The 21,716-nt window shown below is 42.0% G+C and overlaps 1 protein-coding gene across 1 annotated transcript in view; it reads right to left on the reverse strand.

The window, feature by feature from the left end:
- Nucleotides 1–12,580: 12,580 nt before the first annotated feature.
- Nucleotides 12,581–21,716, reverse strand: part of LOC124802644 — a 104,761-nt gene continuing 95,625 nt past the window's right edge. The window contains exon 7 of the mRNA XM_047263547.1: nt 12,581–13,717. Coding sequence (XP_047119503.1) covers nt 13,646–13,717 — 72 coding nt within the window. The 3' untranslated portion in view covers nt 12,581–13,645. The remainder of the gene's footprint in view (nt 13,718–21,716) is intronic.

Below are 21,716 nucleotides of genomic sequence, written 5' to 3' on the forward strand. Positions count from 1 at the left end.
CATCGCCTTCGGCGTAAGAACGTTCCTTTTGTTTGGTCTTCGGAATGTGACACTGCTTTTTTTAAGCTCAAATTTGCTTTGTTGAGTGATTGCTGTTTGATTCCTTTTGATCCCTCCAAACCAATTTTGGCTGTCGATGCATCTTCTCACGGCATCAGAGCGGTTCTCTCGCACCGCATTTATTCTGTCGATCGCCCGATCGCTTTCGCATCTAAGTTACTCAATTTTGCCCAGCAAAACTATTCTCAAATCGAGACAGAAGCTTTAGCTATTGTATATGGAGTGACAGTTTCATGATTTTTTGTACGGCCGCAAGTTCTATTTGGTCACCGAACATAAGCCTTTGACGTCATTGTTCCACCCGTCAAAGCCAGTTCCAGCTCGTACAGTACAAAAGTTGCCTCGTTGGTCTTTGTTTTCGTCTAACTAAAATTACGAAATTTTTGTTTTGGCCTGCGGCCCAGCATGGCAATGCTGATGCTTTGTCTCGTGTTTGATTCATCCGAATTATCATGCATGTTTATTGATTGGCGAGATAAGGAATTAGCTGATGGTTTTCCGGTGGATTTTCGTCTCATTGCTGCCACGACAGCTGACGATGCTTCTCTGCAGATTCTTTTTCAGTATATTCGTACTCAATGGCCTCCATCTGCTATGCAGATTCGTGATCCACTTGTTCGTCGTTACTTTGCGCAACGTCACAACATGTCTGTACACCACGGTGTTACCTTGTTACGAACTGACAATGATCAGTTTCGTGTGGTTGTACCTCGTTCGTTACAGTCGGAAACCCTCCGAATCCTGAATACTGGTCATTGGGGCATAGTGCGGATGAAGCAATTAGCGCGTCGTCACTGCACTTCGGTCGGCATTGATAAACACATTGAGAATTTGCTTGCTAATTGTCGCTCTTGCGCGGAGCATCAATGTGCTTCCCGCCAGCGCTTCTTTGCGTGGCCGACTCCTACTGCGCCTTGGCAGTGCATTCATATTGATTTTGCGGGTCCTTTCTGGGACACCCACTGGTTGATAGTTATTGATGCGTACAGCAACTTCCCTTTTGTTGTGCTATGCCTGCTACTACATCTGCCAGTACTGTTCGGGTTTTGACATGTTTTCTGCATTGAGGGCCTTCCTGAAGTTATTGTCTCCAACAATGGCCCCCAATTTGAAGCGTTCTGTGCTAATGGCATTCGCCATCTGATCTCAGCCCCGTTCCACCCCCAGTCGAACGTTGAGGCTGAATGCTTTGTGCGTACATTTAAATCGCAGATGAACAATTTGCGTGCCACGCACTCTCACGAGTGCGCACTATGGACTTTCCTTGCTTCATATCGCTCCCAGCTGCGCGGCACCTGTTCCCCAATGGAATTGCTACATGGCTCCGCCCATAGGTCGCTCCTGCAGCAATTGCATCCGCCGCGGCGCGATACCACTGCTCCGTCTCATTTTGGCTTGGCGCCGCAGGTTTTGGCGTTGTATCGCGTTTCCTCTGACAGGCAGGGCTGGGAGCAAGGGAGCATTCTTCGCCATCTTGGCCGTGCCATATTTGTCATTTCTGGTCCCTCTGGCACTGTCAAGCGACACCGGAACCAGATCCGTTTGTGCTGTCCTCGGTTTTCTGCCTCTGGTTGTTTTCTGGCAGAATTGGAAGCTTCGTGGCTCCGCCACCTCAGCCCACGACTCCACCAACGGCGCCTCCGCCTCTCTCGCCTCCTCCACGGGCGCTCCTGCCGTCGCCGCCGCTGCCGGTCGGCTCTCCGGCACCGGACGGGCGCCTCGCGCCACCACCACGGCCCCACCTCCGGTCGCCGCCGCCCCCGCCACCGCCACCGCCGTCGCCGCCCCCGCCGCCGTGTTGCTCCGCGGTGCCGGAACCGATGGACACTGTGGCTGCCGCCGTCGCCCATGGAGGTCGTTGCACCACCTCCTCATCCGAGCATACCCAGTGGCGGTGCGCGGCCCTGCGCAGGATTCCCATGGGGCGTTTTCCTCGTCACCTCCCGAGCAATTCGGGGTCGCGGATGGGCAGCACTCCCTGGCAGTTCCGCTGTCCTCCCCCTCAGTTGCGCCGCCCCTGAGTTCCTCCACCCGCCGTCGGAAGCCCTAGTCGACGATGGTGCGCCGTTTCAGATGGGAGGTATGTGGTATCGATAGCTACGATGCCATGACGTAGGTACAAGTTCTTAGGTTGGCACTAGACACCGACACCGCCGACAGCGCCCTCCAGCTGGCGCTGTGCGGCTCTATGAGCGCAGCTCCAGATTCTACCCGTTTGATTCCGAGTAGACGACCAAGCAACATTGTTCCTGAATGAGATTTTCACTCTGCAGCGGAGTGTGCGCTGATATGAAACTTCCTGGCAGATTAAAACTGTGTGCCGGACCGAGACTCGAACTCGGGATCTTTGCCTTTCGCGGGAAAGTGCACTACCAACTGAGCTACCCAAGCACGACTCACGCCTCGTCCCCACAGCTTTACTTCTGCCAGTACCTCGTCTCCTACCTTCCAAACTTAACAGAAGCTCTCCTGCGAACCTTGCAGGACTAGCACTCCTGAAAGAAAGGATATTGCCGAGACATGGCTTAGCCACAGCCTGGGGCATGTTTCCAGAATGAGATTTTTACTCAGCAGCAGAGTGTGCGCTGATATGAAACTTCCTGGCAGATTAAAACTGTCTGCCGGACCGAGACTCGAACTCGGGACCTTTGCCTTTCGCGAGCAAGTGCTCTCTCTGTAAGGTTCGCAGGAGAGCTTCTGTAGAGTTTGGAAGGTAGGAGACGAGGTACTGGCAGAAGTAAAGCTGTGAGGACGGGGCGTGCGTCGTGCTTGGGTAGCTCAGTTGCTAGAGCACTTGCCCGCGAAAGGCAAAGGTCTCGAGCTCGAGTCTCGGTCTGGCACACAGTTTTAATCTGCCAGGAAGTTTCAACATTGTTCCTATTACATAGTGGGCGAGCCACTACAGGGTTTGCCTGTGTTAGATTTGATACATCTGGCTTCGCACCTACGGGCTTATATTTACCAGAAGTTACGTATATGTCATTTACTAATATTCTCTATTAAATGTACTCTTACGTTAAAAGTAGTATCGAGATTTTTACCTCACCTGCTCCTACTCGCTTTCTACATTCAGCTTACCCTTCAGTTTACAGGAGCAGACCCACGTGCTGCCTTCCAGGCAGGATACGAAATGAGATTCTATGGAATATGTCTAGTAAACAAATATTTTTGAAACTTCCTGGCAGATTAAAACTGCCTGCTGGACCGAGACTCGAACTCGGGACCTCTCCTGGTAGAGTACATGCACGTGAAAGGAAGTTTCATATCAGTGCATCTTCCACTGTAGAATGAAAATTTCTTTTTATAAATATTTTTCGCTTGAAATTGTTTTCAGGGAAATTGTATTTTCCTATCTCGTAGTTCTTACTACAACATAGGCGAAAAGAAAATAGAAATGCAATCACAGTTTGACCATTTAGTGAGCAAATCGGAGAGAAATCGACTTCAAAATAGTTTATAACAATATAAGATTTTTTCTGTTTGTTAATCATAATACCTAAAATATACTGTCCAACCAATTTCCGTCAAATTATGAGCACAGTCGTGTGCTCACCTGAATACTGTTAATATTCCAGGAGCCTTAAATGACTTAAAGGTATAAAATCTGCTTCCACTTAGCTCGTTGCTTAGCTGCGTCTTCTCCATTTACCAATTCCGCTAAATGACACTTTACATCACCATGACAAAATATTTTTATAACCTCGATACCTTGAACTGAGTGAATGTTTGGGATCCTTTCGTGAGGTCTTCTGATGCTATAGCGTCGATAATGATTCAGCAGATACCTCATGGACTTGTGTTAACTAGTATCTTATTCTCTGAATTGATCCATTATAAATTATTCTGAAAGCCTGTGTCTGTGAAAAAAAATAGGTTTGTTTATGAGTAACTCACCTGAAACAAGTCACGATTTTCTTTATTTTATTTTTCGCACGACGCGTTTTGGAAAATGATTCCGGTTTTCAAGTGCGATTTTTGTGTTTGTTATGTCATTCCTATGTGATGTCGTCGATGTGTGAGATTCTGCTTCATTTTGTTGACTAAGTTTCCTTATGGTCCATTTGTGCAGAGTATCACACACACTAAACATCACACACAACTTGTGCACTTTTAAACATCGAAAACATTTTTCATAAACAAAACGGTGACGCAGGTGTTCTTACAAAAATCAACAGAGATGACATTATAGGTCTTCCATAGAATATGTTTTTTACCTTAACAATTTGGATCATAATTTACTGATGTCAATTTTACAATTGTGCTTATTTCTATGTGTTACTATTTTTATTTAAGTATACTATCGAAACATCTGAAGAATCCACTGATTCGTTTTCAAGTTTTCATTTAATATTTTATCTTCATATTTTCTGTAATGTGAATATATCTCCAGTTCTTCTAGTAAATCCATTTTATGTCCTTTATTTAGTCAGTGGAGTACTTTCACATTTTGCTCCATTTTTCCAAATGGGTGTCCTGTATTGTGTACATGTGTTACTATGGCTGATGTAGTGTGTGTGTAGCCTTTCATCTGCTCTGTGTACCTGGTGTTGAAATTTCGGACAGTTTGTCCTACGTAGAACATGGAGCATTCGTGGCATGTGACCTTGTATATTCCAGAGTCTGAGTATGGATCATGCTTACACTTTATATTGTGAATTAGTTTTTGTTGTGGTTTATTAAAGGTTGGACACCCAATTTTTACTTCATCATTTTTTAAAATATTTGCAATCTTCTGAATACAATGCCAATGTATGGGATGCTAGGTATACATTTGTTTTTCTCGTTTTCTTCTGTGGAGCAGTTTGTACCTAGGCCTTTCCTCACTTTGTCTAGAATTGTGTCAACCATGGAAGCATAGTACCAATTGGCAACTGCAATCTTCTTCACTGTGTTTATTTCTTGTTGCATGTTTTCTTGGTTCAGTGGTATTTGAGTTGCCCTATTTGGCTTTGACCTGTATGCTGTCTGTTTATGGAATTTGGGTGACATGCAGTTGCAGGGATTGTGGTGTCAGTCATTGTGTTTCTCCTATAAATTTTGAATGTGCATGTGTTGTTGCATCTTGTAATATTTAGGTCCAGAAAGTTGATGCTTTTATTTTGCTCATGTTCCACTGTAAATTCAATTTTCTCATGTAGGTTACTGAAGTAATTTAGAAAGTCTGATGTCTTAGGCACCCCCTTTCACTAACGGTAGTGTGATCTACATATCTCCCATAAAATGCAATTTTCTTTTGGCAAGGTCTAAGTTCTAAGTGATTTATGTATACGTCAGCTATTGTACCAGATATACATGATCCCATTGCTAGCCCATCTGGTTGTTTATATATGTTGCCATTAAAGGGGAAGTAGTTGAACTTAAGGTTAGCTGAAGGACTTCCATGAATTCAACAATTTCTGTGTATGAAAGTTTCTTGTGTTTCACAAGGTTCCTTTGTATTACTGTTACAGCTTCTTGTATGGGTATGTTTGATTAAAGTTTGGTGATGTCAAGTGATATAAATTGAGCATCCTGGGAGAGCTTTCTGGTTTTGAGTTGTTTAGCTACTATCATGCCGTTTTTTTATGGAATATGTTGCTTCATATGTATAATTTTTCATCAGTATGTTATTCAGTTTTGCTAACTGTCTGAATGGCGAGCTATTTATAGAGTTGACCATAGGACATATCCGATTTCCACCCTTGTGTATTTTTGGCTGTGCTCTTAGGTGTGGTGCTTTTGGAGTCAAGCATGTAAGGTATTTCTTTTCAGTTTCTGTCTGTAGGAAATGTGTGTTCTTTAGCTATCCCATAATTTTATTTGGAAATTGTTTGGTTTGGTCTTTTTCAATGTGCTGCACAACATTAGCATCAAAAAGTTCATGTGTTTTGTCTATGTATTCATTTTCTTTCACACAACTAGTATATTGCTTTTGTCTGATTTTACAGTTATGGATTGGTTGTTTTTCAATTTATTATTTATTGATTTTAGAGTTTTTTCATCATTTATTGTATATTTAGATCTAAATTTATCTTTATTCATTTCCTTCTCAAGAAGTTTGCTTACTTTGTGACCTATTGCTGCTTTTGTATTAGAATTTAATTTTGCAACCTCTGCTGCATTTTTAGTTGCAGCTATAATCTGTTTCAGGGTATAGTTGTTGAGGTTAGGTTTTACATTGTATTTTAGTCCTTTTTGGAGCAGATCACTTTCTCTTTGGTCAAATTTTGTATCTGTGAGGTTACCATTCTATAGTAAAATGTGTGTGTGTTTTTGTCAGCTCTCTGAAGGTTGTATTTGTTATTTTGTTTGGATGTCACGCTGTGACGTGCGCGCCGTGGCCTGTTTTACTCGTGGGCCTTGGTGTGATAAGAAGGAGCGTGTGTCGGCACACTGCCCTCCCGGCCGGAGACGGCTTTCTAGACCTTGAAGGTGCTGCTTCTCACTCAAGTAGCTCCTCAGCTGGTTTCATGAGGCTGAGTGCAGCCAGTTCCAGTCCTCCCACCAAGGAATAGAGATTAGATTAGATTAATACTTGTTCCATAGATCATGAATACGACACTTCATAGTGATGTGGAACGTGTCAGGTTAATAAAAGATTTCTGTAAAAAGATATTACATTACACAAAATATTGCATGACATTAATGTTTAAGTTTTTGTTTTTTTTCCCCTTAATTTATATCTAAAAATTCAGCCAATGAGTGGGAGTTGTCATCTAGAAATTCTTTTAATTTATTTTTAAATGTTAGTTGGCTATCTGTCAGGCTTTTGATGCTGTTTGGTAGGTGACCAAAGATTTTTGTGGCAGCATAATATACCCCTTTCTGTGCCAAAGTCAAATTTAACTCTGCATAGTGAAGATCATCCTTTCTCCTGGTGTTATAGCTATGCACACTGCTATTACTTTTGAACTGGGTTGAATTATTAACAACAAACTTCATAAGAGAATATATATACTGTGAGGTTACTGTGAGGATCCCTAGATCCTTAAATAGATGTCTACAGGATGACCATGGGTGGGCTCCAGCAATTATTCTGATTACACGTTTTTGAGCAATGAATAATTTTCTACTCAACGATGAATTACCCCAGAATATGATGCCATACGAAAGCAGTGAATGAAAGCAGGCATAGTAAGCTAATTTACTGAGATTATCACCAAAACTTGCAATAACCCTAATAGCATACGTAGCTGAACTCAGACGTTTCAGCAGTACATCAATGTGTTGCTTCCAGTTTAGCCTCTCATCAATGGACACACCTAAAAATTTTGAAAATTCTACCTTAGCTACAGACTTCTGTTCAAAGTCTATATTTATTACTGGAGTTGTGCCATTTACTGTGTGGAACTGTATATACTGTGTTTTATCAAAATTTAAAGAGAGTCCATTTGCTGAGAACCACTTAATAATTTTGTGAAAAACATCATTTACAATTACATCACTTAGTTCTTGGTTTTTGGATGTTATTAGTATACTTGTATCATCAGCAAAAAGAGCTAATTTTGGATCTTTATCAGTGTGGAATGGTAAGTCATTAATGTAATCAAGATCAGTAAAGGACCTAAGACCGAACCCTGTGGGACCATGTACTTGATAGCACCCCAGTTTTAGGAATCATCTGTTGTTTTAAGATTACATGAACCATTACTTCAACTTTCTGCATTCTTCCAGTTAAGTATGAATTAAACCATTTGTGCACTGCCCTCCTCAAACCATAATGATTTAGCTTATCTAAAAGAATTCCATGATTTACACATATATCCCTGACAGTACCATGACTCGAGCCTCGGTCCTCCACATGGCAGCCAGCTACATTGGCAACCGACCTTCGAATGAGGAGAGAAAGCGAGGATTATTTTAATTTGTTTGCTGGAAAATCTAACTCTGTGAACTGATGCAGCATAGTACGCTTTTCCAGAGCCGGAGAGGGAACTTATTTCAACGTACAACGAATACATTCATGTGTCCAGTGACAAGATACCCTCAGTGTATGACGTAAAGGCAGTGAAAGGAACTGCAAATGAACTGCTTGGTACTTACTCTAATCATTACAAGGTAGATCTCTCAAGCAACATTATCTTCGACGAAAGCAGATAAATTGTTTGACCAGTGTGATGTGTACAGAATTTTGAGCACAATATTACTCTCTATGAGTGAGTAACAAAAAGTGAGGTGACAAAAGTCTTTGGATAGCGCTATGCGCATGTACAGAGGGCGGTAGTACCGCGTGCAGATGGTATAAATCAGGGGTCTCCAAACTTTTTAGTATGCGGGCCACATTGACTCCTCCACGAAGTCATAAGGGCCAAGATCTACCTAGTGAAATTAAAGCAGCCTAGCACTCCATGATCACCGTAATGTAAGGCTAAAGGAAAGATGAAATCGCAAAAATCTAAGGTTGTGGGAATACCTAGTACTGAAACGAACTAAGATTTTTATTTACTTACATAATTTTGATTGGTGGACGTACCTGACCGAAATTCTGGCGTATTTTATTCTGGCGAATTTCACCGACAAAAAAGTATGTCACTGCACGTTCTTCACGAAAGCGTCCTGCGAAGTTAACGAAATCTCAAAATCATTGTTAGCAACACTATTACTGCTAGACGTAACAGAGGTAGTGTATGTCAACGCATTGTTATTTCAAGCGGTGCAGCAATAAGTTTAGTTATGTAGTTTTGTAGCAAGTAACAGAGCCAGAGCATATATTTGATAGTTCTGTTGCGTGATTGTGTCTATGTTGCGAGTGTCTCACGAGTTTTTTAGTGTTTTATGCGCTGTACAGTTCAACGTTTGAATTCGAAGAGACAAGGAAAATCTGTAAATCGAAACACGTATAGCACGACTTGAGTATTTTTTCACTGTATTTTTTAGTGGAACTACAGTGTAATTGTGAGTATTTAATTTAATAATTAAAGTAGCTTAAAATAAATTCATTGCAGTTGGTTTAGGCAGACTACTCCCTAGTTTTATTAGCATTAAATAGCACAATTTTATTTTCAGGTTACAGTCTTTTGTGGAGTTCTGTACAAAAAATGGAAAAGAAACGAAAGGTTGACAGTGAATGTAGAATTTTTAAAGAGCAGTGGGGATGTCAATATTTCGTGGTGGCGTCAAGCAACAAACCAATGTGTATTATTAGGATAGCCACAAGTTTAACCATGACCTTCCGCTTTGTGAAGATAGAGCTCCGACAATGTCGCGGTGTATTGGTCGCGATAGGCCTCGAAACTCAATTGTTGGCAGTATAGGTACCACCTCAAATATTTGGCGGGCCGGATACCGGGGATGTCCGGCCAGCTGACGCGGCCCGCTTTGCTGTCCCTCGCGGGCCGGTTTCGGCCCGCGGGCCGTAGTTTGGAGACCCCTGGTATAAATGATGGTGCTTTGACGAAGCTGTCATTTGTAACTTAGGTGATTCATGTGAAAAGGTTTCCGATGTGATTATCGGCACACGACGGGAATTAACAGACTAGGACGCGAAATGGTAGATGGAACTAGATGCATGGGTCATTCCATTTCGGAAATCGTTAGGGAATTCAATATTCCGATATTCGTAACGTCAACACCGACAAAGCAGTGGCCGACGGTCTTCACTCAACTACAGAGCGTTTGCGTAGTGTTGTCGCTGTGAAGAGACAAGCAACACTGCGCGAAATAACCGCATAAATCAATGTGGGACGTCCGACGAACGTATCCGTTCGGACAGTGCGGTGAAATATGGCGTTAATGTGCTACGGCAGCAGACGACCGACGCGATTTCTTTTGCTGACAGTATGACGTCACCTACAGCGCCACTCCTAGGTTCGGGACCGTTTCAGTTGGACCATAGACGACTGGAAAACCGTGGCTTGGTCAGATGAATCCCGATTTCAGTTGATAAGAGCTGATGATAGGGTCGGAGTGTGGCGCATACCCCACGAAGCCATGGACCCAAGTTGTCAACAATGCTCTGTGAAAGCTGGTGGTGGCTCCATAATACTATGGACTATGTTTACGTGGAATCGACTGGCTCCTCTGATGCAACTTAACCGATCATTGACTGGTTGTATTCGGCTACTTCAAGACCATTCATGGTCTTCATGTGCCCAAGCAACGATGTCATGTCACCCAGCCACAATTGTTCGTAACTTGTTTGGAGAACATTCTGGACAATTCGAGCGAGTGATTTCTCCTCCAGATCGCTCGCCATCAATCCCGTCGAGCATTTATGTCGCATGATCGAAAGGCCAGTTCGTACACAACATCCTTCACTGCAACACTTTCGTAGTTACGTACGGCTATAGAGACAGCATGGCTCAATATCTCTTCGTAGGGCTTCCAACGACTTGTTGACCATCTAGTTGCTGCACGACATCATAAAGGAGGTGCGAGCACGGTGTTAGGAGGTAACCCAAGACTCGTGTCACGTCATTGTAGTTACACAAAAATGAGTAAGTAAAAGTGAAATGTCTCTCTAAATGTGTTCTTTTTCAAGTTCACTTAACGTTGCACGTTGCTATCCACATAAAATCCTCTAACCATACCGCACCGACAAGGCGCACCGACAAGGCACAAACTCGTTTAGGAGTTTCCTGAAATTCAGTAACGTGTTGCTATAATCACCGTTCTGTCAGACAGTGGAAAGACAGTTGACAGAATAGTTGCAGATTTATCGCAGGTGCCGGCCGCTGTGGCCGAGCGGTTCTAGGCGCTTCAGGCTGGAACCGCGCGACCGCTACGGTCGCAGGTTCGAATCCTGCCTCGGGCATGGATGTGTGTGATGTCCTTATGTTAGTTAGGTTTAAGTAGTTTTAAGTCCTAGGGGCCTGAGAACCTCAGATGTTAAGTCCAATAGTGCTCAGAGCCATTTGAACAATTTTTATCGCAGGTATGATTTATAGTTTATGTCAGTACATAAGTGTCGGAAGTTCCATGCGGCTTTTCGCGGGTGATGCTGTAGTATACAGAGAAGTTGCGGCATTCGAAAATTGCAGCTAAATGCAGGAACATCTGCAGCGGATAGGCACTTGGTGCAGGGAGTGGCAACTGACCCTTGACATAGACAAATGTAATGTATTGCGAATACATAGAAAGAAGGATCCTTTATTGTATGATTATATGATAGCGGAACAAACACTGGTAGCAGTTACTTCCGTAAAATATCTGGGAGTATGCGTGCGGAACTATATGAAGTGGAATGACTATATATAGTTAATTGTTGGTAAAGCGGGTACCAGGTTGAGATTCATTGGGAGAGTCCTTAGAAAATGTAGTCCATCAACAAAGGAGGTGGCTTACAAAACACTCGTTCGACCTGTACTTGAGTATTGCTCATCAGTGTGGGATCCGTACCAGATCGGGTTGACGGAGGAGATAGAGAAGATCCAAAGAAGAGCAGCGCGTTTCGTCACAGGGTTACTTGGTAAGCGTGATAGCGTTACGGAGATGTTTAGCAAACTCAAGTGGCAGACTCTGCAAGAGAGGCGCTCTGCATCGCGGTGTAGCTTGCTGTCCAGTTTTCGAGAGGGTGCGTTTCTGGATGAGGTATCGAATATATTGCTTCCCCCTACTTATACCTCCCGAGGAGATCACGAATGTAAAATTAGAGAGATTCGAGCGCGCACGGAGGCTTTCAGACAGTCGTTCTTCCCGCGAACCATACGTGACTGGAACAGGAAAGGGAGGTAATGACAGTGTCACGTAAAGTGCCCTCTGCCACTCACCGTTGGGTGGCTTGCGGAGTATAAATGTAGATGTGTTATGACGATAGTTTACAAAAAGTATAATATATTTTGCAGCCGCACAATGTTGCTGTTGTGGTGTACGTTTGCGATGGTGTTAGAGGGGTGGGGGAAGAGAAAGATAGCTCGAAACATTAGAGTACAGCGATCCGTGGTGGCACTGCCTTCAGTAATGTATGCCAGGTGGAGTTAGTTATTTGATCATTACACTGGCTGCACTACTGGATGGATAATTTAGCAGGTTTCTGTCTTTCTTCATCTCACATCAACGGCATTTCAGTGTAGTCAAGTGCTCTGTAGGAAGAGATCAGGGTTTTGTCTCCTGTTTCTGCCTACAGAAATGTTTCCTGAAATTTGTCCTAACTGAAATAAATGCACCAACATTTACACACTGTGACATTGTGAATAGGGAAATGAACCCTAAAGCTCATAATAATGGTGGATTAAACTTGAATTTAGTTCCATATAATGTGGGTCATCATCTGAATACCTTAATTCCTGTAGGTACAGCAATAATTATTGTTGTTGATGTGAAGTATGCTCGCGTGTCAACATCCATTTTTCTCTCTACAATAAACCTAGAGAATAAACTTTTCGTTTTGGTTGTAACTGATAGTGACGTCTAAATCCCTCTTGTCTTTGTCCATTATATCAGTTTGCATAGATCTAAGCACTGGGTACTGTAATGGATGTAGTACTGTGTGGTCTTGTAGCCTTATGTACAAATATTTTACGTCTTTGGTAATCAGGAACCGAAGAGGCAGGAAGTAGATAAAGGAAAACTGATAAATAAATGGAAAGGGACATTAAAGGACTAAATATTTGAAGAAATTATTAATGTTAACTTTTGTAACACTCACTACACTTATTTCTTTTTTTGGAATGAATACGTTGGCCTGTGCTTTTTCTTTGTTAGGTACATTGTTTATGAAGTTCCTATTACATGATTATGTGAAGTTTATGTGATAACAGGCCAAACTGCTGAGTCGTTGTGTGTATATGTAAGTTAAAACAACTACAAACTATGAGAACTCCAGGCTGGAATATCAGCAACGTAAGGAAATGATAGATTGCTAAGTACTGTAAAGATGACACCTTCTGGTCCGAGCTGCCAGAGATGGTCATGTGTGGGTGACATGTGCTTGCTTGTGTGAATGAATGTGTGCGTGTTTCTCTTTTTCTGACTAATGCTGAGGCCGAAAGTTAATGTGTAAGTGTCTTTTAACTCAGCCTGTCTGCAACTTAACGTGTCATCTTTACGGTAAGTAGCAATCTGTTTTTTCCTTATACTGTTAAGAAAAAGCTACAGCGGGGCAATAACATCTTTCCAGACAAATATAACAATTCTGTAGGGATTCTAGTTGATATGTGACGGTTCACTATCTCTTATCTCACTGAAAATGACTGATAATTCAACACTGTCATAATGGTTGAACGACTGATAAAATATTGTAATCGGGGAGTTCATGATGTGCAGATATGTATCGTTGGCAAAAGGTTTGTTTGTTGTTATTGATGGTCCAGCAGCTTTCATGTTGGACTCCCGCCGTACTGGAGTCTTGGAGTCTTGAAAGACCTAGATTTTGGCGCTGAATGAAGTTAGAGTATGAATGTGAGAGGGATATTGTTACTACGTGTCTGAGCACGCAGCTTTTGCGCGTACGCCTAGGAAGAATGTACGTATTCAATTCCGGATAAAAATAGCAGTGGTTGAGCGTACAGTGTGACTCATGTAAGATTTGTCGGTGTGAGAAGAGTCGCCTCTAGGCGGTCGCTCGGCCTCAGAGCCGCACAACTCGCCCTGACGCGGCCCTGTCAGCTCTGAGAGTAGCGCGGATCTGCTATGGACCCCATGCTATTCCAGTCTGTGGTGCAGGTCATCAGTAAAGGACATTGTTCCCCTTTTTCGCAGCCACAGGCAGTCGCTCTCCATGCAGAAATGGATTCTCGTCCTGTAACAGTAAAAAAAATGTGACAATTAATGACTACAGATTACGCTCAAAATCCCACAAACTAGTTGGTGGAGAGCACGACCAGATGCGTTCGCCACCTGTGAAGAACCCGGTCACAACGTGGGCAGAATATTTCATTTACTTTGATCACTGTAATTGAAGTAACATGTATGAGAATGCTAAAAACTGTGTTCTGAAGAACCAGTCAGCCCCGATTATTTAAAGGCATACCTCCAATGTATACAACAGCTTCAGACGTCTGGCTACTTAAAACATAATTTACACCACCGGCCATTAACACTGCTACACCACTAAGATGACGTGCTACAGACGCAAAATTTAACCGACAGGAAGAACATATTGTGATATGCAAATGATTAGCTTTTCAGAGCATTCACACAAGGTTGGCGCCGGTGGCAACACCTACAACGTGCTGCCATGAGGAAAGTTTCCAACTATTTCTCATACACAAACAGCAGTTGACCGGCGTTACCTGATGAAACGTTGTTGTGATGCCTCGTGTAGGGAGGAGAAATGCGTACCATCACGTTTCCGACTTTGATAAAGGTCGGATTGTAACCGATCACGATTGCGGTTTATTTATCGCGACATTGCTGCTCGCGCTGGTCTAGATCCAATGACTGTTAGCAGAATATGGAATCTATGGGTTCAGGAGGGTAATACGGAACGCCATGCTAGATCCCAACTGCCTCGTATCACTAGCAGTCGAGATGACAGGCATCTTATCCGCATGGCTGTAACGGATCGTGCAGCCACATCTCGATCCCTGAGTCAACAGATGGGGACGTTTGCAAGACAACAACCATCTGCACGGACAGTTAGGTGACGTTTGCAGCAGCATGGACTATCAGCTCGGAGACCATGGCTGCGGTTACCCTAGACGCTGCATCGCAGACAGGAGCGCCTGCGATGGTGTACTCAACGACGAACCTGGGTGCACCAATGGCAAAACGTGATTTTTTTCGTATGAATCCAGGTTCTGGTTACAGCATCAATATGGTCGCATCCGTGTTTGGCGACATCGCGGTGAACTCACGTTGTAAGCGTGTATTCGTCATCACCATACTGGCGTATCACCCGGCGTGATGGTATGGGGTGCCACTGGTTACACGTCTCGGTCACCTCTTGCTAGCATTGACGGCACTTTGAACAGTGGACGTTACATTTCAGATGTGTTACGACCCGTGGCTCTACCCTTCATTCGATCCCTCTGAAATCCTACATTTCAGCAGGATATTGCACGACCGCATGCTGCAGATCTTGTACGGGCCTTTCTGGATACAGAAAATGTTAGACTGCTGCCCTGGCCAGCACATTCTCGAGATCTCTCACCAATTTAAAACGTCTGGTCAATGGTGGCCGAGCAACTGGCTCATCACAATACGCCAGTCACTACTCTTGATGAACTGTGGTATCATGTTGAGGCTGCATGGGCAGCTGTACCTGTACACGCCATCCAAGCTCTGTTTGACTCAATGCGTATGCGTATCAAGGCCGTTATTACGGCCAGCGGTGGTTGTTCTGCATACTGATTTCTCGGGAACTATGCACCCAAATTGCGTGAAAATGTAATCACATGTCAGTTCCTGTATGATATATATTTGTCCAATGAATACCCGTTTATGATCTGCATTTCTTCTTGGAGTAGCAATTTTAATGGTCAGTCGTGCAATACGTTATTTCTTGAAGAAAGTAGACAAGAAAAAGTTTCGTAACTCTTTGAATTTGTGATTTAAGTTTGTTCCAAGTCACTAAACTCCATCATTATGAAATTCTGGATGAATATAAACTGTTTAATTAGAGCTCCATTTTAAGTAACAGATAGTTATTCAAACACCTCAATGTTTATAACGTCGCTTCTCCTGAACTGTCTTTCATTCAGTGATATAATTTTGCAGGTTCCTTCAGTGATATACAGGGTACACCAGGAGGAATGGCCACTGTTGAGGATTTGACAGGATCGATCAATCAAAGCAATGAAGTCTAGTGAACATGGGTTCTAAAATGCTTACCATAAAAACTATGACCACTTCTGCTATGACCGCTTCTTGAGTTTCGATAATATGGAACAAATCTCTTTCACTGCAGGCTCATTACTTTTCATTTTTTGAGAGGTGTTGGTATGGACCAAAAAAATAAAAAAATATCCCGTAAACATCGGCTCTACAATACATACGTTAAGAGCTATGAGCACTTGTTTATCTTCGCTGCTGTGAAACTCACCTCTTCTAATGAGTTATTGCCCATAGTTCTTAGGTATGTATTTTACAGCCTATGTTTACTGGACAATTACTTCTTGTTTTAGTCCATACTACTTTCTCTCAAAATATGGAAAGCAAAGAGCTTACAGTGGAAAAGGTTTGTTTCACAGCATCGAAGATGAAGTGCTCATAATTTTAAAAGTATGTGTTTTAGACTCCATGTTTACTAGACTTTTTTGCTTCGAATGGTTTGTTTCTGTCATATACCTTATTACTGACCATTCCTCCCGGCACACCCTGTATGTGGATACTGTCTAAAAATTATGTTGCAAATAGATTTAGCAGTAAAGAAGTAGAAAATTAAAACGTCATACTTGATGTTGAAGTTTGACAACAGGAAGAGCCGAAAAATAGTAAGTGACAAACATTTAGCCTCATAATTTTGCAGGGGGGTGTCAGCTAGAAAAATTTCTGTAGGGGCTTGAAATTATGTGTATAGTTTGTTGAAAGTCGCTAAGTGCTCTCTTTCTCAAATACTGGATGAATGAAGTCCAACAACTGTGTGCTGCCAGTTGTGGTGCATGTAGATTAAAACAGATTTTTCTAAGTGTAATACTTGTCTTATTGTGTTAAAACTTTTAACATGAGATTATAGCTCTAAACGAGTAGGTTATGACAGAATTTTTAAATTCGATCGATAATTACGCGAAATATTGAAAATCAAATTTTTGTTGCCCCTAAGCTGCAACTGGTACCGGGTTCTGGGTGCAAGGTTTTGAGAATTCAAGTATCTCGCCGTCTGTGACCATATCGGATTACAGCTCAACGTGTTACGCCGAGCCCAGCCCGGAACTCGCGTCTGCACCAAAGGTCCCACCGACGTTGCCACACCCGCGATGGTACTTCACCAAGGGACTGGTACTGCTACAGGGCAACTTTCTGTTAATACCACAACAAAATGGCGGCGTTTGGAGTTGTACCGTAACTAAGAAGCAAGGGCTGATGATGAATGACGACGCAATGTGTTTTGCCATGAGTCAACGGTCTGTACTACCCCTGATAGGTGGGCCGTTTGTGGCTGAGGGAACTCTGACGGCACAACCGCACGTCACATACATCCATCGTCCTCAGGTGTTAATTCTCATGTGGCAGTATATTGACGCCATTTTGCAACAGATCAATGGTCGTCTACACATGGCACGTTGTCTCCTTGAAATATCTGCACGATTTTCAGGTACTTCAGTGACTGCAAAGATCGCCATATCTGTCCCAGACAGAACATGTGTGGTACCAGCTCGGACGTCAACTCTGCCCCAGTGTCACAGTCGAGGATATTAAGGATCAATTACAGCAGCTGTGGACCAGTTTGCCTCAGGGTACAACGGCTTTATGACACCCTTCCCAGCCGAGTCACTGCGTGGATCCAGGACAGAGGGGATGCAACGTCATATTGATAAGTGGACTCATACTGCCAAGTTCTTAGTAAATTCGACTCGATTTTGTGATCACTGAAATAACGTCACATACCGTGTCAACTCGTCAAGTTTGATTTACTTTCTTACCCTCCTTCAGGTGCTTCAATTTTTGTTACACGGTATACATACGTGTCTTGTTCAATCATCTGTTGTCGGACTGGTTTGAATTGGCTCGCCGTGAGTCCCTCTATTATGGAGCCAATCTATTCATCTCAGTACTTGCACTCAAACTCCTCAGATATACGTATTGTAATATCTGCCTTCCCCTACAATTTTTTCTCTCTGTGTACCATTCTGTATGTAAAGAAAGATTAGGAACTGAATTTCTCATTTATAAATCGCATTTCCGTAATTTTTTTTTTTTTTTTTTTTTTGTTAGTTGATAGTGTTATGTCTCAGCTAAGAGAAGACACGTCTACCAGCACATGGTGGAACTATACAGGAGACCATTGTCTGTCGATACTGTAGTTTTTACTTGTCGACTAATACACACTAAGTCATACAGAGGGCATTCTACGTCCTTTGCAGGACTGCCAAATCTGCATCCTACTCCGCTCCCTCCAGAAGTAACTCTTCGCAATTTTTCTACATTTTTTACAATTTGGTAAATAGGTTTATCAAATATAAAGATTTAAAAAACTGAACTATACTGACGAAAAATTTTGTACACAGCAAACTAAATATATCATTTTATTAAATAATATACAAATTGCATAATTTGACAGTTACACCAAATTTATGAGTTGTTGTTTATAGAAGCTACTGTTCATTGGTTTTACTATAATCTATAATAAACAAGATTTTGTTTGCTTCTTGCAAATTACTAACAACGCATAAATAATCAAGAATTTCTCTGCATTATTCTGCCACGAAAATCTTGACATTGATGAGATCGTTCTGGGATCAGATTATTAAAAACTCTATAAAAATTAGAATACTCGTGTGCTTAGAAAAGGTTTTTGTTTGTCGTTATGGTGGCTTCAATCTGGATAAGACGTGGGAAGTCTCTTCACGAACATTAACGTCTAGCAATTCAGTTTTTCTCTCTATTCATTATTTTCAGTCCTTGACTCTGAAAGTAAACCGCACTTTTCGACTAGCGAGCCACTGAAGAATCGGGGACTTTCCAGCCGAATGCTAGGCGAGCCCCGGTAGTGAGGCATAGTGAGCCCCGATTCAGAATATTTGGCAGGGTATTTACAGTGGCAGCCTTTGTCCTATAACCAAAGAAAACTTCCCAGAAACTTTATTCAAAACCAGATGATGGTGCTCATTTCAGATTTCGATCTGGGAAAATAAATCCCAAACAAAAAATATGAAATCCTAATGTACATATACATACACTAGCGAAACCGGCAGTGCTTTGAAATTGCTAAATATATATATACGAGAATTGGATACAAATCCTAAACTTCTCTCCGTCCATCTCCTTCTTCCCCTCCCCCCTTCCCCCTCTCTGTGCACGACCTGCTCCTCCCCCCCCTCTCTCTCTCTCTCTGTCTGTTTCCACCTCACCTCTCTTTCTCGCTCTCCTCCTTCCCCCTCTCTCAATCCATTTCCTACCACCACATGCGTTCATTTCCTCCACCCATTCCTCTCTCTCCATCTCCTCTTCTCCCCTCTCTCTGACCTTGAACCGTTTTTATTTGCATTGACAAAGAAAACCTTGACTGGTAACCGAAGTCGCTTAAAATAAATGGGTAAGTCCGTTGGGTTCGTTTGTATGTCGCGTAAGAGGGAGAGATCCGGAACTCCTGGATCGGTGGGGACAGTAACTTTAGTAAAAGTATTTCGAATAGTTTTAATCTGCGAAAGTGTAGGGGTCTGAAGTTTCACACAATTCAGATTCCACAGTAATACTCTAATCAGAAATTGGTAAGTCATAAATACAACTCCTTCGTTTTCTGTAAAGCCAGCTGTGAGGAAGAAAAGAGGAACAGGACATTATAGTGTATACAATTCTTTTTTAAATTATATATCATGGGAAAGAACATATATGGGAGAAACAATTCATCTAATGGTTTACATGCTCTCCTATTGTAGTTATAGCCACTGTTTATTAATGTATCGTGTAAAAATTTAAAGTAAATCGATCAAGAACTTTCAAATTTTTGTTAACAAATTTTTTCACAAATTGCAACACCTTCTAAGCTGTCAGTGGAAATGAAGCCCCAATAAGCCAAATTCTGGTAGCTGGAGTCCCAAGTTTTAGTTAACTATGCCTTTGAATTCTTGTGCAGACCTTTCCATAGCAACTTTCATCCTCTAACCAATTTTCAGAAATTTAGCTTCAACAATTTTTTAATGTAACGAAATATTTCCTTAAAAATTTTCATCCCCTATTGCACAGTATTGGGGGTTGAATTTCCAGAAACTGTGAAACACATATTTTATTGTAACCTAGAAGTCAATTCCAGTGTCCATAATGTAGCTTTAAAATACTTCAGCAGTTCTTTAATAACGATATATTTGCAAAAAAAAGTTTTCACCCACTATTTCACCCCATAGGATTAATTTGCAAAAATGCTGAAACACTTGTTTCTTTATTTCTGATGGAGAAACCAAATACCAGCTTTCAAAAGTCTAGCTTCAGATCTGCCTTAATAGTGACTTAAAAAAAAAAAAAACATTATTCCATATATCACCCTGAACAGTTGGAGTTTCGAAAAATCCGTTCTTAAACGACTACGGTATAAGCTCCACACCTTCTCCAAATTTCAAGTTTCTATCCTTAGTGGTCTGGGCTAGGATATAGCGATTTATTTATTATATACAGGGTGTGAGGGATATGTCTGTTGATGTTTTTATTGGTGACTGAGACTGTGTACCGAATAACATTACATCAGTATTTACTTCACTGTCTTATTAATAACTATAGCTATAAATACTAGTATGTTTTTAGGTTGGCTAGTACCTTCAAGAACAAATGTCAAGACCAAGACATTAATGCTTATTCTCTTCTGGACAGCAGGTGAGGTGTTGAAATGTGGATGTATGGATGCAAAACGGTTAGACTATACTGACAGGTATAGTGTACCTAGTGGAGCAGTTGCGACTGTACAGGAAACATCAGATAGTGAATTATATGACATGTTGGTGGGAAGTCAGTTAGACGAAAAAAAACATAACACACTGCAGAACACACTGCGGTGGGTTCATATTAGGGTACCAATAGACATAATATCTACAATGACACCCTTAATTTGAAAATATCTACCTTATGTCTAAGCGTTTATTATAGTTTCGTCTAAAATTTCAAGTAAACCGCTCAGGAAATTTTTGATAACAGCTTTTCCCTGTCATATATTAAGTGTATTACCATATAAAGACAAGTCATTGTTTAACATTATTACCAAAAATGTCTGTACCGGTATATTAAAAAATTTGCGGCCTACGTTCTTCTGGATGGTTAATAGACCATCGCGTAAAAATTTGAAGAAAATCGCTCAAGCACTTTTCCAGACTTTCAATAACAACACTAAACCGCAATTTGTATTTACAGAGTAGTATAGATTTGTTTATGTTTTTACAGGGTAACATCGTATTCTCTCAGCCCGGCCTTTGAATTTTGACTTCACAGGTTCGCCTTTCCACTCTTACACACATGCATGCGCTCCTCAAACTGAACAATATTCTCAAAGGCCACTGGCACCGCCGTCCTAATATTTGATGCAAACATACTGACGTGCAATCTACAGTCCAAAAGATCACTTAAAGATGCCTGCCTGGTTTTCAGCCGAAATATCGTGGCAAGAATTCGACAACACCAGTCTGCAATCTCAAAATGTCATTGAATACTTATAACACTGGGTACGTCAGGATACCTCTATTCCATTTCAAAAAAAAAAAAAACTATAATAAACTGAAGTGATTGGGTAATTTCTATAAAATTGGAATTTTGAAGCATGTTCGAAAAGGAGGAGAAGACTTTGGAGGCAAACAAGTTGTGAAGTAAAAGTATCCGATCTGGCCATGAAGACTACTGAATAAGAACAAATTGAGCAGTTTTACCAACTCCTCTTACTTCGTTCTTTTTACCCTTCGCAGAAGATGTCGAAGCACCAAGAGTGCCGTCCACATTAATAAGTGATTTGTAAACCAGCATTCGCCGGCGACGACGAAAACACGTTGATTTCGTCGCCACCGGCGAATGCTGGTTTACAAATCACTTGTCAATGTGGACGGCACTCTTGGTGCTTCGACATCTTCTGCGAAGGGTAAAAAGAACGAAGTAAGCATGGAGGGAGATGTGGTCAGCACGCCGCCCTTACAGCCACTGTCGGCTTTTCGATCTTGATGCCC

The sequence above is a fragment of the Schistocerca piceifrons genome, chromosome 6, assembly GCF_021461385.2.
Source record: "Schistocerca piceifrons isolate TAMUIC-IGC-003096 chromosome 6, iqSchPice1.1, whole genome shotgun sequence".
NCBI lineage: Eukaryota > Metazoa > Arthropoda > Insecta > Orthoptera > Acrididae > Schistocerca > Schistocerca piceifrons.